At 46.6% G+C, this 27952-nt stretch overlaps 1 protein-coding gene and 1 long non-coding RNA gene across 2 annotated transcripts in view; one reads left to right on the forward strand and one right to left on the reverse strand.

Annotated features, from left to right (window-relative positions):
• LOC116989246 (Krueppel-like factor 9) overlaps nt 1–18174 on the reverse strand; it is a 35917-nt gene extending 17743 nt beyond the window's left edge. Inside the window, exon 1 of the mRNA XM_033046440.1 lies at nt 17335–18174. Coding sequence (XP_032902331.1) covers nt 17335–17785 — 451 coding nt within the window. The 5' untranslated portion in view covers nt 17786–18174. The remainder of the gene's footprint in view (nt 1–17334) is intronic.
• Nucleotides 17688–27719, forward strand: LOC116989247. Its single transcript, XR_004416195.1, has 3 exons — nt 17688–17817; nt 18917–18998; nt 27306–27719. It is a non-coding gene; the product is annotated as an uncharacterized LOC116989247 (long non-coding RNA).
• The last annotated feature ends 233 nt before the right edge of the window (nt 27720–27952 follow it).

Below are 27952 nucleotides of genomic sequence, written 5' to 3' on the forward strand. Positions count from 1 at the left end.
GGTAAGCCTGTTTGGCTGATGTCTCTAACAATATTATTCTTGTTTCTCAGTCTCATAATGGCTTCTTTGACTTTCATTGCACAACTTTGGTCCTCATGCTGATAAACAGCAATAAAAGTTTCCAAGGGTGATTGAAAGACTGGAGGAAAGACTAGGTACTGAGAGTTCTCTTATATCTGCATTGAGGAGGCAGTTAAACATTTAAATTGCTCACCCGTGCAATTACAAATGACTATGAATTCATATGTTCCAAACATTATGGTGCCCTGAAATGGGCGGACTATGTATAAACACTGCTGTAATTTCTACATGGTGAAACCAAAATGTATAAGAATAACCTTTAATAAAATCTGACAACGTGCACTTTAACCACATGTGGTTTTTTTCCTATTACAAATCTCAAACTGTGGAGTACAGAGGCAAATAAATAAATGATGTGTCTTTGTCCCAAACATTATGGAGGGCACTGTAGTTGGCATTATTCTGCTTTTAGACGTGTCTTTAGAGGCATACAGGCACTACAGCCCACCGAGTAAGTGCCGACCAGCAATCACGCCGTACACTAACACTATCCTGCCTACTAGGGAAATTTTACCGAAGCCAATTAACTTACAAAATAGTTGGCATTATTCTGCTTTTAGACGTGTCTTTAGAGGCATACAGGCACTACAGCCCACCGAGTCAGTGCCGACCAGCAATCACGCCGTACACTAACACTATCCTGCCTACTAGGGAAATTTTACCGAAGCCAATTAACTTACAAACCTATGCGTCTTCGGAAAGCCGGGAAAAACCATAGGAAAACCAACGCGGTCACATGGAGAACGATCCACACAGACAGCACCCGTAATCAGGATCGAACCCGGGTCTACTCTACCGCTGTGCCACTGTGCCTTCCCCGCTGCACCTATGGCCTCCACTAATATTCCAGCAAGTCTCTCAGTCGCTCCCAGGGTCACCTCCTCAAGCGTAATTGTGTCTCCGCACTTAAATGCAAAATATTGCAGATGTAGGAAGCCCAATATAAAATTGAAAATGATGGGAGTGGGGGGGGGGGGGGGAAATAAAAAAAGAGACATCAACTCAAAATGTTCATTCTGTTTCTCTCTAGATTTGTGTTGAGGGGTACAGGGAGAAGGCAGGAGAATGGGGTTGAGAGGGAAAGATAGATCAGCCATGATTGAATGGCGGAATAGACTTAATGGGCTGAATGTCCTAATTATGTTTCCAGAACTTATGAACTGCTGCCCATGTCCAGGAGGGAATCAAAAATAAATCTGGCTCTCGCTATAACATTAAGAGTGTCAGTATATTTAGATCAATGAAAACTATTAAAAAGGCTATTCAGTGTCAGCGTACTTGTTAAGAATGCAAAGGGAGGGACACAGTTCAAAATGGATTAGACCAATACTTATTTCAAAAATATTTTAGTTCCCCTCATGATCCAGCGAGAAAAAAAAAAAAATGAAGTTGCACAATTAGACAACGCTGCAAAAAAGAAAGGACCGAGCTTGTGTAAGAAACTAGGCAGGAAGTATTTTCAGTAACTCTAGATGGCCGAGACAATAAACACCCTGCAGGTGCCCTGTCCCACTACTCCCTCTTTGTAGAGTTTGTACATGGGCCTGAAACAAGGATTCACATATGAGTGCTTAACCAGTTACTGTGCCAACAGCATGTTAGAGCTCAGAGTTTGAGTGTGCTCCCTGTGTAGCCATCCACAATCCCACCAGTCTGGAATATGTACGAGCACCATTGAAGTGATAAATGAAGTGTGATGTGACTGGAACAACGGTCACTTTAGTCCACGAGAGGAAAGAAGCAAAGGCTTCTTCAACATGAGCAAGGTATAAAAATGTGCCTTACTCTCCAGATGTTCACGATGACAAAGAGACTCTCCAGATAGACCCGAATGGCAAAAGGGTGTTCTAGGTAGACATAGAAACAAGGAAGTGCAGATGCTGGTTTACCAAGGAAAGGCACAAAATGTTGGAGTAATTCAGTAAGACAGACCCTGGAGAATATGGATTGGGGCTTTGGAGTCATAGTATCTTACAGTGTGGAAACAGAACCCAAGGCCCAACTTACCCACAACATGTCCCATCTGCCTGCGTTTGGCCCATGTCCCTCTAAACCTGTCCTAGGCCTTCCTCATAAACCGAGTCTAAGGAAGGGGCCCAACGTCGAAATGTCACCTATCCATGTTCTCCAGTGATGCTGCCTGACCCGCTGAGTTACTCCAGCAATGTGTTTCTTTTCTATGTTGACGTGATATATCTACATCCAAGAAGACTCGGGTTATCTACCAATCGCAACAACTGAGACAAATCGGAAAGAACCATCAATTCAACTTGGTGAAACAATATGGAAAATGTGGATCACTTTCCGAACCTTGGAAGTCACCTCTCCTCCAATGTCGACCTTGATGACGAGATCCACCATAGGCGTGTTGGAACAGCTTTTGGACGTCTTTGAATGAGTCTTTCAAAATCGTGACATCCGAAGACACAAAATGGTAGTGTACAAGGCAGTGTTCAAAAGGGAACTGCAGATGCTGGAATATCGAAGGTACACAAAATTGCTGGGGAAACTCAGCGGGTGCAGCAGCATCTATGGAGCGAAGGAAATAGGCGACGTTTCGGGCCAAAACGTCGCCTATTTCCTTCGCTCCATAGATGCTGCTGCACCCGCTGAGTGTACAAGGCAGTGGTGATTCCAATGCTCCTGTATGCATCAGGAACCTGGACAACATACCAACGCCATCTGAAAACCCTTGAAAAGTTCCATCAACGATGTCTTCGAAGCAGCTTAAATATCAACTGGGAAGACAGAAGAACCAATGTCAGCGTGCTGAATGAAGCAACAAATCTAGCATCAAAGCCTTCGCCATCAAGAATCAACTAATATGGGTCGGTCATGTTGTTCGGATGGAAGACAAGCGTCTACCAAAGCAGACCTTCTACTCCCAGCTTAGAGAAGGCAAACGGAAAGGAGGCGGACAAAAGAAGAGATTCAAAGATGCCTTAAAAGCCAGCATGAAGAAATGTGAAATCGGCATTGACAATTGGGAAAGCAATGCCAAGGACAGGAAACTCTGGCGAACCATCATCCAAGAAGGAACAGCGACCTTCAAAGCCAAGAGATGCGCAGAATTAGAAGAAAAGAGAAGAAAACTGAAAGAGAGGCAGCAACAACCAAAGCCCAATCTGCCATCTGGAATTACCTGTCCTGAATGCCGAAGAACTTTCAAAGTCAGGACTGGACTCATAAGCCACCTGAGAGTCTATAACAACAGAACGTAGACCATCATCTTTGACCTCGAGGGATAGCCACAACGACGACATCCTCTGAAGCTTCCCATCCTGCTGCCTACAGAAACGGAGTCAGGAGTTTTGTCTCCTTCAAACTTGCCCTTCCTCCTTCATATTTCCAAATATTCTCTTCCAAAACAAAACTTGCCGCAGCTTTCTAAATTCATTGTGATATTCCTAAATGCCCTCCGATCAGGTAAAGGCCAAAACACTAAGTATTTGTGATGTGACCTGGGCAAAGGTCATTTCTTCATCATCCGTCTGTAGCAATGGTTGACAATGGACACAAGTGACAACTCCGTCCACCACCAATACTTCTCCACAAATCTGCTTCCTCCGTCACTTCCATTCTCAATCCCGTCAAACCCCAAACCCGCCCACAATAACATCTCCTTCCCCCCCATCCAAGATAGAATCTGCCAGTGGACCCTTCCCCAACATCACCCAAAGGAAAAGACAACAGCTTCCACCAAAACATGAAAGTGGCAAGTGCCTCAGCAACCCCTGGATGATCTGCAAGCAGGAGAACTGGTTGCTGGATGGACAGTCATTTTCTCCAAGTTCACATTTGTGAAGGCCTAAACCACTTTATTTTGTCCCACTTTATTTTATACACACCTCCACTGTCATCAACTCCATTAACTTTTGGCACCCATGTAAACAATGTTTAGATTATTTTAGAGAAACAGCGCAGAAGCAGGCCCGTCAGCCCATAGAGCCCGCATCAACCAGCGATCCCTGCACACTACCACTATCCTGCACACACTAGGGACAATTTATATTAATATCAAGCCAATTAGCCTACAAACCTGTACGTCTTTGGAGGAAACCGAAGATTCCTGGAAAAAACCCACGTAGATCACGGGGAGAACGTACAAACGAGCACTCGTAGTCCGGCTCGAACCCGGGTCTCAGGCACTGAAACACGCTGTGCTACCATGCCACCTACTGTTCAAGACCTCTGTATCGTATCCAACTAATAGGTGAGTACTGGACAACCCACCTGGGTCATCAGCAAGACCACCTCCAATGCAGGAAGCTTCTGCAACTCACGATGCAGCTGAGTGGCGCAGCAGTGGAGTTTACTGCCTTACAGCGATAGATATCAGAGTTCAATCCTGACGTGGGGTGCTGTCTGTATGCTCCCCTTGTTCAAATTCTGTCTAGACAGCACCCATAGTCAGGATCGAACCCAGGAATCTGGCAGTGTAAGGCAGCAACTGTACCACTGCATCACTGTCATTCCAAAATGTACACAGTCACGGATTTATACAGCACAAAAACAAGCTCCTTTGCCCATCATGTCCACGAGGACCACTGTACTGCCTTATTCACATTGAGATCTCAACCATCTATGCGTACAAAAAAAGCAAAACACAAAAATGCTGAAACTGGAAATTTTTAAATGGTTCAGATGAAATTGAAGTAACTACCAAGCATTCAAGACGTGGAACACATTTCCAAGACAGCCAATTAATTCACGTGCTCTTTTCATGACACAACTGTTATTATACAAACCACATTAATCTGAACAAAAGCTCGCAATGCACTTCACAGGGACTATTATAAAAATATATATTTTGAGTCACAAAAGATAGATGTTCAGAAGTATGGTCGAAGAGATACAATTTAATGAGCTTCACAGAGGAAAGGATGTAGAGGGGCCAAGAGTTGGCCTTGGCAGCTGAAGGCCCAGAAAACAAGGATGGTGTGAAGGCCAAAATGTTACAGGGATATCAAAGATTACAGACACAGGGAGTAATTTGACCAGATGGTATTTACAAAACGGTGGATAGATTTTGGATGTGGGCACGCATCACTAGTTGGTTTGGCAACAGGTCTACCCAAGAGGGCAAGACATTGCAGAGTTGTGGGTGTAGCCCAGTCCATCACACGGACCAGACTCCCCACTTTCATAAGTGATAGGAGCAGAATTAGGCTATTCAGTATATCAAGTCTATTCTGCCATTCAATCATGGCAGATGCATCTTCCCCATTTAACCCCATTCTCCTTCTCCCTTCTCCCCATAACCCCGGACACCCGCACTAACCAAGAATCTACCTCTCTCTGCCTTAAGAATGTCTATTGACTTGGCCTTCACAGCGTTTTGTGGCAATGAATTCCACAGAATCCCATCAACTCCATCTACACTTTAGGCTACCTCAGAAAAACGGTCAACATAGTCAACATTTTCATCCTGGTCATCTCTCCTTCCTTCGGGAAGAAAATATAAAAACTTGAAAACATGTACCTCCAGATTCAAGAACAGCTTCTTCCCCACCGTTATCAGAGTTCTGAACAGTTCTCTCACAAACTAGAGTGCTGCCCCAATCTTCTAACCTACCTCCCAGCAGACGTTGTACTTTTTCTCTCAGTGCTGTGACAGGGGTGGAAATCCAATTCAAAGGAGTTTTCAATTTGGAAGGTTGAGAAGAAGGGAATTTTGAGGATGTGTTGATAGCTTACAAGGGGTGGGGGTTGCTATGGGCCAGAAGTGTTATCATAATACCAGACTTAGAACATAGAAAAATGGCGCACAGCAACAGGTAATTGAAATTTGCCAAATAGTGAAAGTGGTATTTTTAAAGTGGAGATTGACAGATATTTGATTGGTATGGGTGTCAAAGGTTATGGGGGAGAAGGCAGGAGGATGGGGTTGAGAGGGAAAAATAAATCAGCCGTGATTAAATGGCAGAGTAGACTCAATGGACCGAATGGCCTACGTCTGCTCCAATGACTTATGAACATGATCCCGACTACAGGTGCTGTCTGTACAGAGTTTATATGTTCTCCCTGCGACCTTTCTCCTGGTGTTTAGTTCAGAGATACAGCACGGAAACAGGCCCTTCCACACATCGAGTCTGCACCGACCAACGATCCACACCCACTAACACATGAGGGACAATTTCAATTTTTACCGAAGCCAATTAACTTACAAACTTGAATGTCTTTGGAGTGCAGGAGGAAACCGGAACACCTGGGGAAAACCCACGCAGGTCACGGGGAGAATGAACAAGCTTGTGTAGAGACAGCACACATAGTCAGGAACAAGGTACACAAAATTGCTGGAGGAACTCAGCGGGTGCAGCAGCATCTATGGAGCGAAGGAAATAGGCGACGTTTCGGGCCGAAACCCTTCTTCAGACAAACCCGGGTGTCTGGCGCTGTAAGGCAGCAACACTACTAGTGCGCCAATGTGCTGCCCAATTTTTTTAACATTTCTTTTTATTAAAAATGATTATAGAGAGAATGGCCAGGTGACGATACTGTGACGGGGTGCTCCAGTTTCCTCCCACACTCCAGACATACAGTTTTGTAGGGCAATTTGCTTCTGTAAATTGTCCCTATTGGATCGGATACTGCTAGTGTACGGGGTGATTGCTGGCCGAAGTGCCTGTATCTCTAAAGTACAAAGACTTTTGCCAATTTGTTTTCAAAAAAGATCCATCCCTGTTGAAACCAGCTTTAAAAAAAAATTGCATTAAAGAAAAGGAATTGGTCACGCAACCTTAGCAGTGATAATCAAAAATGCAAATCATTCCACCTTCTCAGGCATGCTACGCACCACACTAAACTATATGATGTTACAAACTAGATTTTCTTATAGCCCTGTCCCACGGTGCGAGTCCACCCACGAGCTCTCTCGAGTTAAAGAAAAAATCAAACTCGTGGTTTTCTACGAGATTCCAAGTTTATGTTCATGAGTTTCAACGAGTTCCCACGTGTATGTCTAAGTTTGCCGTTTACTTCTAATTTCTGCGATGTACCAAGTTCCTCTCCGACTGCTGCTCTAAATCTATGCCCTTTGATGAGTTCAATTAATCTGATTATTGTCTGTCATCATTCATTTCATTATATGTTCACTTGAGCAGCGCGTGTCATTGCTCCAGGGACCCGGGTTCGATTCTAACCTCCGGTACTATTTTATGGAGTTTCCTCCAAGTGCTCCCTTTCGCTCCCCACATGCTGCTTTGTTGTATGAATGCTCCCCGCAACACCTGCTGTGTTGTATGAACCCATGACTCGATGAGAAATGAATGGCAAAAACACCTGAAGGACTGTCACCTTCTCCCGATGTGTCGGTGAGTGGTCGAATGGGGCTCAGGTGGGAAATTGATGTGAATGCGGCAGAAATGAGTTTGAGGTAAATGAGTGTTTGACGGCTGGTTCAGTGGGCCGAAGGGCCTGTTTCCGCCCTTTGGGACATTTTCACCAGGTGTGTGCGCTGCCATACGTGAAGCTTCGCTATTTGTAAAGGTTTCTTGTCCAATGTACTTTTTAAAACTCACTGAACCCGAGTTTTGGGATTTTTCAATATATAGGCTGACGGTTAGTACGTTTCTCACCCCTGTTTATTCATCGCTCGGCAGACTGTATTTCAGGGATCTCGCCTCACACCTGTATCATTGGCCACGTTATCATATCCTGCACTGTTTTATACATGACTGCGGATGATAGCGAACGACACCAAAGGATATTCCCCTTCGTGTTGGCAACGTTTTGTAATTGCTTTATTTTTCACATAAAGGCGATTCATTTTTAAGAGTTGGTGTGGATCATTTCATTTTCAAATAATCTTATTCAAACAAGAGATGGACACAAAAATCTGGAGTAACTCAGGGGGTCAGGCGGCATCTCCGGAGAAAAGAAATAGGCGATGCTTCGGGTCGAGACTTTTTTTCAGCGATGCTGCATGACCCGATGAGCTACTCCAGCGTTATGTGCCTGTCTTCAGTGTAAACTACGATCTGCAGGTCCTTCCTACACTTATTCAAACAGGAATGCATTCACTCCCCCCCCCCTTCCCACCCCACATAACGCATCTAACCTCTGAAGCAGTAATGTGAAAGGCACAAAAACAATGGAAGTGACCTGCCCTTGTAAATCTGGAAATATTGCTTGTTGGTCCCTCTATTCCAAAGGCTAAGGTGAGATTCCCACAGGTGTCTCCTGCATCAGGGGATCATTCCAAATTGGATGATCAGCCATGATCATATTGAATGGCGGTGCAGGCTCGAAGGGCCGAATGGCTTACTCCTGCACCTATTTTCTATGTTTCTATGTTTCCTGACAGGCAGACTTGGCAAACCTTTTTTTACTCACCTTTTTTTTCCTCTGTCCAGCTGCCGAGTTCAGAGTACCCACGAGTTAATACGGTAAACTCACGGGCTACTACGGTATTACAACGAGTTTAAAAGTATCAACATTTTCCTTCAAGAGTATATTTGACTCGTGGGAATCTTTCAACATGGTGAAAATTTTTCACGAGTTAACACGTTTCCCGAGTACCTGCCATTACCGTTACGAGTCACTAAGTTATGTCCATGAGCTCCGACGTTCCCGCTATGTTCATTCTACGTGATTACCACGAGTTTGATTTGTTTTTAACTCGTGATAACTCGTAGGTGGACTCGCACCGTGGGACAGGGGGTTTTTATTGTCAGATCTGCAAACTTCAAATTATCAGCTGCAATAACCAAAGTATTTTTCAAACGTTAAATTATAAACAATGCCGGCATGAATTTCAAAACTAAATTGAAACTCTGCATTCTGAATGATTGGTAAAAGATCAGCAAAGTTTCCCCCGTGCATCTAATGATTTTGAGCTTCAACCCTCAGGAAATTTGCCTGTGCCCATTTGGAAATCATATCTCTACTCCACAACTAAATCTGTACTGCAATGCACTCATCTTAATTTAGCATTTGGAAATAGCAGCAGTGAGATTTGCTGTTACGCAACAGGAAGAAAAAAAAAAAATAGGGAGTACTTTAGTTTTGTAAACCGCAAAACCAGAGCTACATTTTAGACACTTATGTAAATAGCCCAAAAGAGAACAACTATTTCCCCAGATAGACTTGTCCTAACTTCCACCCCCAGCACAACTTGTGTTTGGAGGAGGGGTGGGGGGGGCGTAAGATGGCTGCTAAATATGGTGCCAAACCAAGCCATCCATATCCCTGCAGCAGTTTCATTAACAAACATGTTCATTGTCCAAATAATGCAGAATTGTTTATTACAAATTGGAAACCACTGGCACAGGATGTGTGCAGCACATTGCTTACTTTAGCTGCAAATTTCCTCAGCAGGATTTTGCTTAAGTTATTCAAGGCAATTCTTGGCCATACATCATATTTATTTGTCCCACAAGACACACTATTTTATTTTGATCATTGTGTGTTCCTGACATTCTAAAATTATCCCATCCTTGATCCCAGTAATTGTAAATTAAAAGATGGAGAAGATTCACTTGGATATTTAGTTTCGAGATTCAGCGGGGAAACAGGCCCATCGGCTCACTGAGTCCACGCCAACCCCTCACACTAACACTATCCTACACACATTATACCAAGCCAATGAACCTAGAAACCAGTACGTCTTTGGAGTGTGGGAGGAAACCAAAGAAATCCCATGCAGGTCACGGGGAGAACGTACAAACTCCGTACAGACAGCCCCCATAGTCAGGATCAAACCCAAGGCCATGGCGCTGTAAAGCAACAACTCTACCCCAGCGCCACCATGCCGCCCGGATCTGAGTTCCAAGTGGCTGGATAGGTTGACTTTTTCCCCTGATGGCCGAGAGATGACTCGGGATAGAGGGATATGTAGAGGGATATAAAATCATGGTTGCCAAAGAAAATTATTGATGGTCACTGTCTTTTTGAAGGGAGATGATAGAAGTATATAAAATTATGAGAGGCATTGTTAGGGTAGACAGTTAGAACTTTTATTCCTCAAGGTGAAAGTATTCAATACTAGAGAGCATAGCAAGAAAGTGGGCGGGGCAATCTTTTTTACACAGAGTCCAGTGAGGACATGAAACACACTGCCAGGGTTGGTGGTGGAGCCAGATACAATGGTGGTGTTTAAGAGGCTTTTAGACAGGCACATGGAGGTGCAGGGAATTGAGGATTATGGCTCATGTACAGATAGATGAGATCTGTTTAACCTGTCATCATGTTCTGCACAAACTGTGGGCTGAAGGACCTGTTCCAGGGCTGTACTGTTCTATGTTGCCATGGGGCAACTATTTCAGGGCTGCCAACATTGGTTGAGAGTGAGAAATTGCGAGACCAAGCCCCAGGGAGTATAGCGACGGGGGGGGGGGGGGGGTTGAGCAACCGAGTGTGGAGGGGGTGTGGAAGAAGGGTGTGTCCCCTCCCAGGGTAGGAACGTTTTGAAATTTGATGTATTAAAATCATGTTTTAGTGCACTGTAGAAGTATGATTTCAATGTTTTTTGTATGAAGTATTTTTAAGAGGTAACTTTTTAAGGGGTAACTTTATCCACACAAAGGGTGATGGGTGTATGGAACAAGCTGCCAGAGGAGGTAGTTGAGGCAGGGACCATTCCAACATTTAAGAAAAAGTTAGACTGATACATGGATAGGACAGGTTTGGAGGTATGGACCAAAAGCAGGTTGTGTAGCTGCGACATGTTGGCGGGTGTGGGCAAGTTGCGCCGAAGGGCCTGTTTTCACACTGTCTCACTCTATGACTACATTATACCTCCACCATGCATGAATGCTTCAAAATCAAGTGATCGAGTTTTATTGCCATATACTCAAGCATAGAAACATAGAAAATAGGTGCAGGAATAGGCCATCGGCCCTTCGAGCCAGCACTGCCATTCAATATGATCATGGCTATTCATCTAAAATCAGTACCTCTTTCCTGTTTTTTCCCCATATCCTTTGATGTCGTTAGCCCCAAGAAATAAATGTAACTCTCTCTCGAAAACATCCAGTGAATTGGCCTGCACTGCCTCTGTGGCAGAGAATTCCACAGATTCACAACTCTCTGTGTGAAGAAAGTTTGTTCTCATCTCAGTCCTAACTGGCCCCCCCTTTATTCTTAAACTGTGACCCATGGTTCTGAGCGCCCCCAACATCGGGAACATTTTTCCTGCAGTTACAGTAAGTGAAAATCTAGCAGGCAAGCAGGATGCTTTCTCCAACCACCCCCATTTGAAGTCCACTATCTTCCACCGTTTCTACCCAGTGCTTGGTACTTACTTCCAGCAGCCACTGGTAGTCCTCCAGGATGCACTGAGCCGCAGCCTGATCCATGCCGGTCACCTGGGCAAATTCGGCACAGAGACTCTCACGGCAGCAGCGCAACGCTTCGACGCCTCCGACGGCCGACTCTTGCACTGAGGCTGCTCCATGGCCGGAGCTGCAGTGAGCGACTCGCCAGCCCTGAAAACACTCTCCAGCCCCGCTCCCCGTCCGCATCTGTCCCCGCCGCTGCTTCCGCTTCCAACACCCGTGGCCCATGCAGTTGATATGAGTTTTGACATTTTCGTTGATCACAGAATTTCTCACAACAGAGCGAGAGAAATTTGTGATCAGCGTGAGAATTTGGTGAAATGCGTGATTCTCACGCTCAATGCATGGGAGTTGGCAACCCTGCCTCTCTATCCCTCTCCCCCCTCTTTCTCCCTCCCACCTCACTCTCATCCCTCTCTCTCTCCTCTCAACCCCCATCTCTCTGCCCTCCCCCTCTCTCACCCCTCACTCTCTCCACTTCCCACTCTCTTCTCTCTCTCCCCCCCCCTCTCTCTCTCTCTCTTCCCCCCTCTACCTCCCACATCACTCTCCTCCCCCTCTCCCATCTCTTTCCCCTAACTCTCTCTCCCCTCTCTTTCCCCTAACTCTCTCTCCCCCCCTTCCCCCTCTCTCTTCCCCCTCTCTCTTCCCCCTCTCTCCCTACCACCTCACTCTCACCCTCTCTTTCATCCCCTCTCCCTCCTCTTTCCCCTCTCTCCCTTCACACTCTCTCCCCCCTCTCTTTCTTCTCTCTCTCCCCTCTTCTCTCTCTCTCCCTCACACCTCCCCTCTCTCTCTCCCATCTCTCTGTCTCTCCTCTCACTCTTCCCCCCCCTCTCTCTCCCTTCCCCCATTTCTCCCTCCCATCTCATTCCCCCCTGGCTCTCTCTATCCCTCTCCCCTCTCTCTCCCCTCTCTCTCCCTCCCACCTCACTCTCATCCCTCTCTATCTCCTCTTTCTCTTTGCTCCCCCCTCATCTCTCTCTCTTTCCCCCTCTCTCTCCCATTCTCTCCTACCCTCTCCACCCCCTCTCTCCCATCTCTCTCTTTCCTCCCTCTCCCACCTCTCTCTCCCCCCCTCTCCCTCTTCTCTCTCTCCATTCACGCCCCCTCTGTCTCTCCCCTCTCACCCCCCTCTCTCCCCCCTCTGTCTCCCTGTCTCCTTCCCCCCTCTCTCTCTCCACCTCCCTTTGAGAGTCTGTCCCTTCGGCACAGAGACTCTTGCGGCAGCGGCACAACGCTTCCAACGGCTCCGCGGCCCAGGAGTCTTGCACTGTCCGGAGTGCTCCATGGCCGAAGCTGCAGCTTCAGCCCCGCAAACACACGACAGCGCCGCAAACACTCGCAAGTCCCGGCTCCCCGCATCTGTTCCCGCCGCTGCTTCTGCTCCCATCCCTCCCGCAGCCCTGGCTCTCCAACACCCGCGGACCATGCAGTTTATCCGGGTTTTGACATTTTCGTTGATCACAAAATTTCTCACCACTGAGCGTGAGAAATTTCTGATCAGCGTGAGAGTTTGCTTGAGGGCGTGAGTCTCACGCTCAAAGCGTGAGAGTTGGCAGCCCTGACTATTTTACAAAAGATGGAGGCTATATGGAACAATTTGTCAAAGGAAGCGATAGAGGAAGATATAATTATAAAAGTTAAAAGCTATTTAGTCGGATACATGTTTAAGAAAGAACTGCAGATGCTGGGAAAATCGAAGGTAGACAAAAATGCTGGAGAAACTCAGCGGGTGAAACAGCATCTATGGAGCGAAGCAATAGGTGTCGATTTGTGTCGAGACCCTTCTTCAGACTGATGTGGGGGCGGGGGGGGGGGGGCGGGAAGAAGAAAGGAAGAGGCAGAGACAGTGGGTTGTGGGAGAGCTGGGAAGGGGAGGGGAAGGAGGGAGAAAGCAAGGACTACCTGAAATTGGAGAAACCAAATATGCGGAGGTGTTGGGCAAAGCGAACGCCAAGCCTATGCTTGGCCTTGCCGATGTAGAGCAGTTGACACCGAGAGCAGCGGATGCAATAGATGAGGTTGGAGGAATTGCAGGTGAACCTCTGCCTCACCTGGAAAGACTGCTTGGGTCCTTGGATGCAGTCGAGGGGGGGGAGGTAAAGTGTAGCATTTCCTGCGGTTGGAAGGGAAAGTACCAGGGGAGGGGGTGGCTTGGGTAGGAAGGGACGAGTTAACCATGGAGTTACGAGCGATCTCTGCGGAAAGCCGAAAGGGGAGGTAACAGACTACTGACCAACATCTACTACAAACCCACTAACTCCCATGGCTATCAGGACTAAACTTCTTCCCACCCTGCTTCCTGTAAGGACTCTATCCCCTTCTCCCAATTCCTCTGTCTGCGCCGCATCTGCACCTAGGATGAGGTGTTCCACACCAGGGCATCAGAGATGTCCTCATTCTTTAGGGAACGGGGGTTCCCCTCTTCGACTATAGATGAGGCTCTCAGCACGATCTCTTCTATATCCCTTGGTCCGCTCTCACTCCCCACTCGTAACAAGGGTCTTAGAAAGACATATTGATCAGCACAGACTAGTTGGGCTAAGGGGCATTTTCACATCGTTCATGGACGGCACAATGCTGCAGCAATGGAGTTGCTACTCCACAGCGCCAGAAACCCAGGTTCGATCCTGACGACACGTTCTGTCTGTGTGGAGTTTTACATTCTCGTGGTGACCACTTGGGTTTCCAGCAGGTGCTCCAGCTTCCTCCCTTATTCCAAAAACATGCAGGTTTGTAGGTTAGTTGATTTCTGCAAATTGTCCCGTGTGTATAATGGTACTAGTGTACAGGTGATCGCTGGTCGGCGCACTCGATGGGCCGAAAGTCCTGTTCCCATGCTGCATCTCTAAACTAAACTCTCCAATTCTAAATTAAATCATTCAACATGTAGCCCATTATTCCATACAAACTTTTTTTGGTAAACTATTCTTCATTCCCAGTATTTGTTACAGAGATGCCGCCTGTCCCGCTGAATTACTCCCGCACTTTATAATTTTTTTTGTAAACGGGCACCAACAGTTCCTTTGTTCCAGATTTTGTTTGCCTCAACGTTGTTTATTTTGGAAAATAGAGTGATATATTATATTTTGGATTTCACCATTTGCAATCGCTACGATCCCCTGAGCCAAACTAAGTTCTGGGAAATAACAGGGGCGAAATTCCACTGATCGGAATGCATGCTTGGCAACGGGGAAACAGGATGCCTTCAAAATCCAGGCAGTTCTCAGAAACTCCCAACCGGTTGCATCACATTCCCAGAGAACCGTGCCTGTGCACAGCCCACATGCTGCAAAACAAGCGTGGTGGCGTGCGAGCAGCAGAGGGCTACAGAGACTGAGTCACCAGGAAGCGAATGGATGCTCGCAGGCGGAGGCGCCCTGTGGTGAAGCACGTGGCCCACGGCTAGCCCCGCCCCCTCTCTGCCTATTGGCCCACGCCAGGGAAACCACGCCCTCCATTACTCCTGATTGGCTCACCGTGTCACCAACCCCGCCCCCTACTCAGCATTGTGGGAAATGTAGTCAAAGTTAAAGATACAAAGTGCTGGAACACAAAATTGCTGGGGAAACTCAGCGGGTGCAGCAGCATCTATGGAGCGAAGGAAATAGGCGACGAATCCTTCGCTCCATAGATGCTGCTGCACCCGCTGAGTTTCCCCAGCAATTTTGTGTACCTTCGATATTCCAGCATCTGCAGTTCCCTTTTGAACAAAGTGCTGGAACAGCTCGGCAGAGCATGGATGGATGGATGCATGCAAGCGTAGTAACTCTACCGCAGCGCCACTGTGCTGCCCTGAGTGATGTGCGAAATATGGTGGACCATTCCATGAGAACCCAACAGAACATGGATGTGTAGGAAGCAACTGCAGATGCTGCTTTAAACCGAAGATAGACACTGAAAGCTGGAATACCTCAGCGGGTCTGTCTCGACCCGTAATATCACCCATTCCTTTTCTCCAGAGATGCCTGCCCTGCTGAGTTACTCCAGCATTCTGTGTCCATCTTAGGTGTAAACCAGCAGTTCCTTCTTACACACGCTATGGCGAGAAGGCAGGGGCATTGGGTTGAGAGGGAAAGATAGATCAGCCATGATCGAATTGCAGGGTAGTCTTGATGGGCCGAACGGCCTAATTCTGCTCGAAGAACTTATGAAGTATATATTTTGTTGTGTATATTTTTATTCCAAATAAAGGGTATGTTTGGAAAGAAAACTAACATTGCTCGCTTAGTCTCTTAGTAAAGAAAGAATCAGAACTTGGAAGGAACTATTTGCAGGAATCCTGATTTTCCTTGTAGGAAAGAGATAAATGTCTTCACAACTATGCTTCAAACCAATGTCTGAAGGGCCTCGACCCGAAAAGCCACCCACTCCTTGCCTCTGTAGATATTGCCTGTCCCGTGGAGTTTCTCCAACATTTTGTGTCTAGCTTCGGTTAAAACCTGCTGAAACTCACAATACAACACCTTTTATTTGTCATTTGAACATTTTTTTATAGAGGCATGTGTGCCTCTAGCACACATGCCTCTATAAAAAAAATTAATTCGGCCCCTCCCATCTCGGTCCACTGATCCTTCCAAGTCACGCAACGCGGTTCGGGGTTTTTTCCCCTCAAAAAGCCATATTCCGATGTTCAAGCCACGCCTCGCCCTTCTTGGATCAATATTACCGCAAACGATCTCCTGCAATCTAAACTCCCAGCAAATCAGCCCACCACCGTCACCTGACGGTCAGTTCCGGCGTATCCCAATTATGGGCTTTTTCTCCTCCTTTTAGGAAGCAGAAAGGCGCTAGTTCTCCACCCCTGACCAGCCCGACGCGAGTGGGCGGAGGGCTGCACACTGGCTGCCCGCCAGCCTGGTGTTTCCGCGCTGACACCTCTAGCTTTGTCTCCCCGCCACACCCGCTCCATCCCCTCCCCCAGAGGGATGAAGCCCTCAACCAAGGGCACACGGTGGGAAATGACGCGGGCTGTAGACATTTTGCTGGAGTGGGTGGGGTAGTATCAGACGGAGAAACGCCCAGGCAGCCTCTCCAGGGCGCAGCACCATCACCCACCGAGTGCCATGTGGCACCGCGACTGCCTCAACCGCAGCCAGAACCCCACCGTGCCACATGGGGGGACCCACTCATACCCACCACGTTCCCCGCATTTGCCGGGAGAGTCGTTAAAAGGGGGCGGCTGTAAATTAACCGACTCAGTAACAGGTGGCGTGACCTACCCCGCCCCCTCTTCAGATTATCTAAACCGACCGCAAGGAACAAGCTGGCATTTAATTTTTTTTAAAAGGGGGCGTTGTAGCTAGAATTCTAACAGCAGCCAACTCCAACTACATAAGGATACAAACTCTGCTCCTCGGACCCCTAGACTTGCCCTGTCACATCCCCCACACTAGTTGAAACCTGCGGATTCCAAAATAAACTCAACCCATGAAACTTAACCCCACACCAATAAAGGAACGTTAAATATCAATTGCCTTTTGTCCAGCGTCGAACTGAATCCGCCAATTTATACAATATTTATGGGCCTGCTACCGAGAACTCATTGTCTGCTCCACTACTGACCTCCCCTTCTCAGAATTGGTAAGTCTGCAAATAGGGATGTTACCGTCCAAAGAGGGGGGTGGGGGGTGGGGGGTGAGGAAGAGTGCTTCAAGTAAACTTCTTTGTTTCATGCCAATCAACAATATATTTCTTTAAATATACGATCCGCAACTTTTATTCAGTTGGAACGATGCCTATTATAGTTGAACTAAAACAAAGCCCCCGAAATAAAACTCACAACATCACCGAGGACTGTTAATGGCCATAAATTATGTTCTGGTTTACAGCACAAGATGCGTGGTGTTTCAAAAGACTAAAGAATGCTCGTGAATTGCACAGAACAAAGAAACGGCGAGCTTCATCGAGCACAAAATGAAACGTGGTGGCAACTTTGTTTCATAGGTCATGTGGATTAAACCTTAGGTCCTACCTGTGTGAGTCCTCATGTGTGCTTTCAGATGAGACGATTTTCCATACACTTTATCGCACCCGGCAAAGTAACACAGATGTTTTTTCGCAGAGGACTTGTCCGAACGCTTGATTTTCCGCTTTTCCGACGTGCAGTTTGTGGCGATCAGAGTCGGGGTGGTGTATGGTCCTTCGGACAGCGTCGTGTAGCCGCTCTCCAGACTCTCGCCGGAGGAGGAATTGCTGCTCTCCGAGTTGGAAGACATCGGCCTGGATTTCTGCAAGCCGGTCAAAATGCTGGCGACCATCAGCAGGTTGCCGCCTTCCTTCAGCGTGTCGCTCACCTCTTTGTCCTCCTTTGAAGTTAGCTCGCAAGTTTCCCCTTTGAGCGGGGAGCGGTGCACCACCGCGCCGCTGGAAATCGACATCAGGCACTCGGCGGCGAAGTAGTCGCGGCAGGCGAACACAGACATGGCTGGGAATGGAAGGAGACTCTCCTCTGTGTGTGAGTGTGATGTGAGATGGGACCTTTATCCCTCCTCCCCCTCTTCTTCCTCCCTCCTCGGGCAGCCCGGGATTGGGGCAACAGCAGCTGGTGGGGAGCGGGCGGAATGAGGCCGCTTCGCCGCGGCCCCGATGCTTTGTCTGCGGGCCGGACCGCCTCCTCGGGTCGGGCGGTGACGCGCGGATCGGGCGGATCCCAGGCTGCGAACCACCCGGTGACGCTGGAAACCCCCTGTCTCCGGGCGCAGGGAGCGAGCGAGGGAGGGAGGGAGAGAGAGTGCAACACCACCCAGGGGCAGGGACCAGTTTGGGAGGTTTCCAAATTTCAGAAGCTCATAAAACGAGTGCGCAGTGAAGATAGAGCCTGGGTACACAAAATTGCTGGAGGAACTCAGCGGGTGCAGCAGCATCTATGGAGCGAAGGAAATAGGCGACGTTTCGGGCCGAAACCCTTCTTCAGAAGATAGAGCCTGCATCGTTTCTCTCGCCGGCTAGTATGCGAGGGCGTTTCGTGAAACTGGTGGATGATGCTACCGCAGGGGAGGGGTGGCTCCAGCAGCCCGGCCCAGTCGTTAACTTCAGCGAGAGCTGCACTCCATGTGCCCGGTGGGCGGGTGTGCACGGGTAAATGACATGTTACCGCAGAGAACAGTCAGGCGGGAGAGGGGATAGAAACGTGTTTAGTAACTACACATCCACAATGCGGGAATAGAGCCTTTAGCCCACCCAGAGTATCGCCCTGCACGTGAGAAGAAACCCGCTTGTCTCAGAGACTCACAGCGCAAAAACAGGCCCATCGGCCCGGATGGTCCATGCCCCACCTATGCCAGTCCATTTGTCCTTATCCCTCTAAACCTTCCCTGTCCATCTTCTTGTCCATGTTTCATTTAATTGCTGTTATGGAGATAGTGGTGACCTGCTTCCCCATGGGTCCTGGTGAGCCAAGGTGGGAGCCACTGATTCTGTTGTAAGTGGGCAAGCGTGGGGTGATGGGAGGTTTGCACCAATATGCTGTTTCCAATGTTACCTTATCCATCTGCAAGGTCTTGAGGTTTTACAATACCGTTCCAAATGCTCTTTTTCCATTTTAAACCGTCTAGGAGCATGGGTCCTCAAGAATCGGTGAAGACATCCCCAGGAAATGGTGTTTAAGAAGGAACTGCAGATGCTGGAAAATCAAAGGTACACAAAAATGCTGGAGAAACTCAGCGGGTGCAGCAGCATCTATGGAGCGAAGGAAATAGGCAACGTTTCGGGCCGAAACCCTTCTTCAGACTTTTTTTGTGTACTTCTCAGGAAATGGTGGTTGATTGGCTAGGCTGAAGGGCCTGTTCCCATACTGTATCTCTCCTTGAGATTTTCCACAAAGGGATAGAACTGTGCTGGAGTAACTCAGCAGGCCAGGCAGCATCTGTGGAGAACATGGATGGGTGATGTTACGGGTCAAGACCCTTCTTCAGATCATCTTTTGGATGCACAACAGTCAGTCCTCAAGAGGCCAAATAATTATTTGAATGAGTTTTTCCCACTTGGGTATTAAGAACATCCTGGAACCTTTTCCATTATCCACCTGGTAATCTCTTGGGTGATGGAGTTCAGAATAGAGGGCCTCTCTCAGGGGGGTCTGTTGTTGTACGTGTGGAAATCCTGTCTTGCCCATCAGAGCTGAGCCCAGATGCCAATAAACGAATATATCATGGACAAAGCAGATATCAGCCATTTGAAACGGCCTGTGCTTGTCTCCTCCGAGTCTCTCCCACTCAAAGTAAATCACTGCAAACCTCTGCAGAAAAACATAAATCCCGGACATATCCAGAAAGCATCTCTCCATTAACACATTTTGTTTCTCTCTCCACAGATGTTGTTTTACCTGCTGAGTATTCCAAGACATTTAATTTTAGATTTCTTGCATCCACTGTATTTGGGTTTTGCAGCATAACCTTCACTCCCTCGCATTATTTTCATGTTGATTCCTACATTGTGGAAGCAGGCCCATCGGCCCAACGTGCCAACACTGACCAACATCCACTCTAGTCCCATCTGCCTAAGTTTGGCCAATATCCTTCCATTTACCCACCACTTTTTGTGTAAAAAAAAGGTGCCCCTCAGGTTCCTATTAAATCTTTCTCCTCTCACCTTAAACCTATGCCCTCTGGTTCTTGATGCCTATATTCTGGGTAAAGGACTGTGCATTACCCGATCTATTTCCCCTCATGTTCTCATACACCTCTATAGGGTCACCCCTCATCCTCCTGCACTCCAAGGAATAAAGCCCTCCCCTGCCCAAACTCTCCCTATAGCTCAGGCCCTCGTATCCTGGCAACAACCTCGCAAAGCTTCTCTGCACCTTTTCCAGGTTAACAACATCTTTCCTTCAAAGGCGTGTGACGAAAACTGAAACTCCAAATGTGGCCTCGCTAATGACTTGTACAACTAACATAACGTCCTAATACTCAATACTCTGACTAAGAACATGGTTTTGGGACGAGACCCTTCTTCACGTTCCTTTTGTCCGTCGCGTTCTAACTACTCCCTGGGTAATCCTTGGAGTCCTCCCTGAAGAAGGGACTGACCAGAAATGTTGGCTGGCCATTCCCTCCACAGATGCTGCCTGACCGGCTGAGTTCCTTCAGCACTTTGTATTTTCCTCTCTAAGTGAAGTCGCTTCTAAAATCCTATTGGATTTACGAGCGACAATCAACTGGACAATCTCTGAATTTTCTCCTTTCGCCAGTTTCAAATTCAGAATTGGCACAAAGCCTCATTGGAATAGGTTTAGTTTAGTTTAGAGGTACAGCATGGAAACAGGCCTTTCGGCCCACCGAGTCTGCACCGACCAGCACATTAACACTATCCTATGCACACACTAGGGGAAATTTTACACTTCTACCAAGCCAATTAACCTACAAACCTGTACATCTTTGGAGTGTTGGAGGAAACTGAAGATCTCGGAGAAAACCCACGCAGTCATGGGGAGAACGTACAAACTCTGTACAGACAGCACCTGTAGTCAGGATAAAACGGTGTTGCAAACGCTGTAAGGCAGCAATTCTTCCGCTGTGCCTCTGTGCCGCCTAGAGTGCATAAGCGAAATATGGTGGATGGAGGTGGCCATTTACATCCCTATAATGATACAGCTCTACAAGTGAAGCTCTAGGTAGTTGTTAAACATTTTGGAGGATTCTACCTCCACTATTTATGTTGGCCATGCTTTTCAAACCACCATCCCTTTGGTAAATCTTCCTTCCTTACCTCTCCTCTAATTCATGTACCAAAAAGGTTAAATCTGTGTATAAGATCATGTGGAATAGATGGGGTATATGCGTAGATTCTTTTGCCCTTAGAAGGGTAATCAAGAATCAGGGAAGCAGACAAAATGTGCAGAAAGATGCTGCTTTATACCAAATATAGACATAGGAACATAGAAAAATAGGTGGAGCAGTAGGCCATTCGGTCCTTCGAACCAGCACTGCCATTCAATATGATCATGGCTGATCATCTAAAATCAGTACCCCGTTCCTGCTTTTTCCCCATATCCATTGATTCCTTTAGCCCCAAGAGCTAAATCTTTCTTGAAAACACCAGTGAATTGGCATCCACTGCCTTCTGTGGCAGAGAATTCCACATATTCACAACTCTCTGGGTTGAGGTGGAAGATTGCAACCTTCACGTGGTCCGCCCTGTTTCGGCGAATGCAATCAACCTGGCGTACACAATTAAATAAGATCAAATAGAGCAAGTTGTCCTACAACTTTAGGCTGTGCACAATATACACAAGAAGAAGAAGAAGAAGACAACTCTCTGGTTGAAGACGTTTTTCCTTAGCTCAGTCCTAAATGGCTTACCCAGTATTCTTAAACTGTGACCCCTGGTTCTGGATTCCCCCAACATTGGAAACATTTTTCCTGCATCGAGCCTGTCCAATCCTTTAAGAATTTTTTACACAGAGAGTGGTGAATCTCTGGAATTCTCTGCCACAGAATGTAGTTGAGGCCAGTTCATTGGCTATATTTAAGAGGGAGTTAGATGTGGCCCTTGCGGCTAAAGGGATCGGGGGTATGGAGAGAAAGCAGATACAGGATACTGAGTTGGATGATCAGCCATGATCATATTGAATGGCGGTGCAGGCTCAAAGGGCCGAATGGCCTACTCCTGCACCTATTTTCTATGTTTCTATGTGTATATGTTTCTATAAGATCCTCTTTCATCCTTCTAAATTCCAGTGAATACAAGCCTAGTCGACCCATTATTTCATCATATGTCAGTTCCACCATAGATACTTGAACAATAGGTGCAGGAGTAGGCCATTCGACCCTTCGAGCCAGCACCGCCATTCTATGTGATCATGGTTGATCATCAATAATCAGTACCCCATTCCTGCCTTCTCCACATATCCCTTGATTTTGCTAGCCATAAGGGCACTATCTAACTCTCTTTTGAATGCATTCAATAAATCTGCCTCCACTGCCTTCTGAGGCAGAGAAATCCACAAATTCACTACTCTCTGTGTCAAAAAGTTTTTTGTCATTTCAGTTCAAAATGGCCTACCCCTTATTCTTAACCTGTGGCCCCTGGTTCTGGACTCCCTCAACATCGGGAATATGTTTCCTGCATCTGGCGTGTCCAATCCCTTAATAATTTAATATGTTTCTATAAGATATCCTCTCATCCTTCTAAATTCCAGTGAATACAAGCCCAGTAACTCCATTCCTTCATCATCCCTGGAATTAATCTGGTGAACCTATGCTGCACTCCTGCAATAGCAATAATGTCCTTCCTCAAATTAGGAGACCAAAATTTCACACAATACTCCAGGTGTGGTCTCACCGGGGCCTTGTACAACATCAGTCTGAAGAAGGGTTTCGGCCCGAAACGTTACCTATTTCCTTCGCTCCATAGATGCTGCTGCACCCGCTGAGTTTCTCCAGCACTTTTGTCTACCTACAGTAGGACCTCCTTGCTTCTAAACTCAAATACTCTTGCAATGAAGGCCTACATGCCATTCGCTTTTTTCACTGCCTGCTGTCCCTGCATGCTTACTTTCAGTGACTGATGCACAAGCACACCCAGGTCTCGTTGCACTTCCTCTTTTCCTAATCTGACACAATTCAGATAATAATCTGCCTTCCTGTTCTTGCCAACAAAGTGAATAACCTCACATTTATCCACATTGTACTACATCTGCCATGCATCTGCCCACTCACTGAACCTATCCAAGTCGCCCTGCAGCCTCATAGCATCCTCATCGCAGCTCACACTGTCACCCAGCTTTGTGTCATCCGCAAAATTGGAGGTCACATTTAATTCCCTCCTCTAAATTGTTAATATATGTTGTAAATAGCTGGGGTCCCAGCAACAAGCTTTGCGGCACCCCACTATTCACTGGCTGCCATTCTGAAAAGGATCTATTAATTCCTACTCTCTGCTTCCTGTCTGCCAACCAGTTCTCTATCCATGTCAATACCCTACCCCCAATACTCTAATTTTGCACACTGATTTCTTGTGTGGGACCTTGTCAAAGGCTTTTTGAAAGTCCAGATACACCAGATCCACTGGCTCTCCCTTATCCTTTCTACTTCTTACATTCACAAAAATGTCCAGATTAGTCTAGCATGATTTCCCCTTCATAAATCCATGCTGACTTTGACTGATCCTGTCACTGTTTCCAAATGTGCTGCTGTAACATCTTTAATAATCGATTTCAGCAACTTCCCCACTATCGATGTAAGGTTAACTGGTCTATAATTTCCCATTTTCTCACTCCCTCCTTTTTTTTAAAGTGGGGTTACATTTGCTACCCTCCAGTCCACAGGATATGATCCAGAGCCGAGAGAACATTGGAAAATGATCACCAATGCATCCACGATTTCTATGGCCACCTCCTTGAGTACTCCAGGACGCAGACCATCAGGCCTTGGGATTTATGTGCCTTCAGTCCCAACAGTTTACCTAATACCATTTCCTGACTAATATGGATTCCCTTCAGTTCCTCCCTCCCACTAGATCCTCGGTCCCCTCATATTTCTGGGAGATTGTTTGTGTCTTCCTTAATGAAGACAGAACCAAAGTACTCATTTAACTGCTCTGACATTTCTTTGTTTCTCACTATAAATTCATTTGTCTGATTGTAAGGGAGCAGAAATGCTGGAGTAATTCAGCGGGTCACGCAGTGTCTCTGGAGAAAAGGAATAGGCAATATGTTGGGTCGTGACCCTTCTTCAGGCTCAGACTCTGAAGAAAGGTCTAGTCCCGAAACGTCACCTATTCCTTTCCTCCAGAGACGCTGCTTGTCCTGCTGAGTTACTCCAGCATTTTGTGTTTATTTAAGAATCACTGGACATAGGTTTAAGGTGAGAGGGGAAAGATTAAATGGGAACCTGTGGGGCCCTTCCTTTCCCTTCCCTCTAAGGCCATGCCTACCGGGATTGGATCAAAAGCTGGAAAGAGTGCAGAGAAGTTGTACGAGGATGTTGCGAGGACTCGAGGGTCTGAGCTATAGGGAGAGGTTGGGCAGGCTAGGACTTTATTCCTTGGATCGCAGGAGAAGACGGGTGATCTTATAGAGGTGTATAAAATCATGAGGGGAATAGATATGGTGGATGCGCAGAGATTTTCACCCAGAATATGGGAAGAAATAACCAGAGGATATAAGTTTAAGGTGAGAGGGGAAAGTTTTAATGAAAAACTGAGAAGTAGCTTTTTCACACCTAGGGTGGTTGGTATATGGAACAAGTTGACAGAGGAAGTAGTTGAGGCAGGCCCAATAACAACATTTAAAAGGCAATTAAGCAGGTTTATAGAGAGGAGAGGTTTAGAGGGAATATGGGCCAAATACAAGCAGGTGGGACTAATGGTGTGGCATTTTGGTCAGCATGGGGAAGTGGGGCTGAAGGGCGGTTTCCATTTACGATGACTTTATCTGTATTCCTTAATTATTCACATCTCTGAGAGAAAGTAACATTCTCATCCTAGTTGATCCCTTTCATAGCTTAATGTACAAAAATCACACCCATCTTCAAAGCCAGTCTAACCAACCTGCGTTGATCACTATGTGTGGAGTTTGCACATTCTTCCCATGACCACAAGAGCTTTCTCCAGATGCTGCAGATATTCACTCCCACATCCCACAAAAGTGAGAATCGGCCGGTTAATTTTCCCCGAGTATGTAGGTGACTGGTAGAATCCATGCGAAGTGGGGAATTTTGGGGAGGATAAAATTAGGTTAGTGTAGGACTAGTATAGATTAGTGCATGAGAGTGGTGTGCACCTTTTGTGCTGAAGGACCTATTTCCATGCTGCATAACTTAACAATAACTATAACTCTCCAATCCTGGAAGTGTCTCATATATATCTGTACCTGGAATATACTTTGGGTATATCTTGAGCAAAGATTAGAAAGCGTGTCAGGGGTTATGGAGAGAAGGCAGAAGAATTGGGTTGAGAGGGAAAGATCAATCAGCCGTGATTGAATGGTGGAGTAGACTTGATGGGCTGAATGGCATAATTCTGCTCCTAGAATTTATGAACTTGTGAGCAAGGGTTTCTCAGACTGGGGCAGAGAGAAGTCCAAGACTTCCAAGTAGTTGCCTGTGAACGTACATGACTCGTGTTTCCCTATTCATCTCCTCCTGTCCTCTTCCCCAGCTGAGTCCTTTTGCCCATTATCACTCCCTTATCCGGTGCCACTTTTCTTAATTATCAGATTTCTCATCAGCAGCCCCTTGTTTCTACATCATTCTACAGCCTGTTCTCTCTCTCCACCCTCTCCTCCCCCATCTTGGCCCCAACTGCACTCATTATTTTATCTTTCCTTATCTGTCTCTACGTTTCACTCACTGGTCACCATCTCCCAACCTCACTGCTTCCTCACCTTCATCTGCCCACCATCTCCCTCCTCTCCTGGTTCACCCTGTCAGACCCTGCCTCACTCCTCAATCTCATCTCTTTTAACATCTCCCCTCTACATCTCAGTCCTGAGGCAGGGTCTAGACCCAAAACATTGACTTTCCCACTGAGATTCTTCGATACATTTTTCTTTCTCCATGTTCCTGCACCTGCCATCTTTTGTCCCCTCATGTTTCTCTTGCCAGCAAGGAACTGAAAATCAATTAACAAATACCTCTCAGCCTCTTAGAGTCCTACAGCCTGAAAACAGGCCCTTTAGCCCAGCTTTCCCATGACAACCAAGATGGCCCATCTACAATAGCCCCACGACCACGTTTGACCCATATTCCCCCAAAACCTTTCCTATCCATGTGCCTGTCCAATGTCTTTTCAATGTTGTTCCAAATACCCACCACCATCCCTGTGTCAAAAAGTTGCCCTTCAGGTTCCTATCAAATCTTTCCCTTCTCACCTTAAACCTATGTCCTCTGCTTCTTGATTCCTGTTCTCTATCTAAAAGACAGTATCTTTCCAGATCTACCCTCCAGATTCAGGGAAACATTCTTTCCAGCTGTTATCAGGCAACTGAACCATCTTATCAACAACGAGAGAGCAGTCCTGAACTACTATCATTGGAGGCTTTCGGAGTATCTCTATCTTTAATCAGATTTTACTGGCTTTATCTTGCACTAAAAGGAATTGCCTTTATCATGTATCTGTACCCTGTGGATGGCCCGATTATAATCATGTATTGTCTTTCTGTTGACTGGTTAGCATGCAGCAACATCTTTTCACTGTACCTCAGTACACGTGACAATAAGCTAAACTAAAAATAAACTAAACTAAACTAAACTATTCCCCGGTGGAGCAGACGTAGAGTTGCTGCTTTAAAGCGCTTGCGGCGCTGGAGACCCGGGTTCGATCCCGACTACGGGTGCTGTCTGTCTGGAGTTTGTATGTTCCCCCCTTGACCTGCGTGGGTTTTCTCCGAGATCCGTGGTTTCCTCTCACACTCCAAAGATGTATGTGGGTAAATTGGCTTGGTAAATGTAAAATAAAATTGTCCATACTGTGTGTAGGATAGTGTTACTATGCGGGGATCGCTGGTTGGCGCGGACCCGGTGGGCCAAAGGGCTTGTTTCCAGGCTGTATCTCTAAACTAAACTAAACCAAAAAAGTTCCCCTCATGATTTTGTACAACTATATAAGATCAACCATCAGCCTCCTGTGCTCCAAGGAATAATGTCCTCGCCTGCCCAACCTCTCCCTATAGCTCAGGCCCTGTAGCCTTGGCAACATCCTCGTAAATCTCTGCACTCTTTCCAGCTTCTTGTGGAATCCAAGTAGGCACGGCCTAAGTGGGACGGGAAGGGCACCTCTGCTGTTCTGACCTGTGTGTTCAGAGCATGGGCTCCGATGACTTAATCCGAACTTGACCTGCATTTTTAAAGAGGTTTTTACCAGCTTTGCACGTTGCCTTCTGATTTACATTTGTAATCGATTAGACTGGGTCAGTAATGCATCAATCATTTGTTTATATTTAAGTTGCTTGCTCCTACTCATGAAGTCTGCTTTTCTTCAACCTTTATTTATTTCCTCACGCAGGCTGACACAGTCACCGTGACTGTAAATCCTGCACACACCCTTTGGCTCAGAAATTAGGGCTTTGAGTTCCTCTTTGAATACAAGTGTCAGAAGAAAGGAAGACACCAGTGGTGCCCTGGGGTGGTCATGGAGCAAAGTGGATGCACACTCAGAATCCACATGACACCAACAGCATTCAATATCACCCATGATAATCAATTACTTTGTGCAGAGCAGTATGGTTATGCCCACTCCACATATTACATGACGCCACAATCCTTCTGAAAGCAGGAATGCCTTGTAGTGGCTGGCACCTTATTATAAACAGAATATAGGCATAACTGCTAATAATAAAAATATATCTTGCTGCTTTATTAATTTGCTGTTTGTATTAAAAAAAAAAAAAGGCACAAGGTGCTGGAGTAACTCAGCAGGTCAGGCAAAATCTCTGGAGAACACCGCTGGTGGAGCTGTCTGTACGTGGGTCTTGAACCGAAACGTCGCCTATTCCTTTTCTCCAGAGATGCTGTCCCATCTAAACCAGTCCTGCCTGCCTGCGTTTGGCCCATATCCCTTTAAACCTGTCCTATCTATGTACTTGTCCATTTGTATTTGTGCTGTACTGTTCTATGTTAACTTTAGCAAGGCTTTTGACAAGGTCCTGTGTG

This window comes from Amblyraja radiata, chromosome 29, assembly GCF_010909765.2.
Source record: "Amblyraja radiata isolate CabotCenter1 chromosome 29, sAmbRad1.1.pri, whole genome shotgun sequence".
NCBI lineage: Eukaryota > Metazoa > Chordata > Chondrichthyes > Rajiformes > Rajidae > Amblyraja > Amblyraja radiata.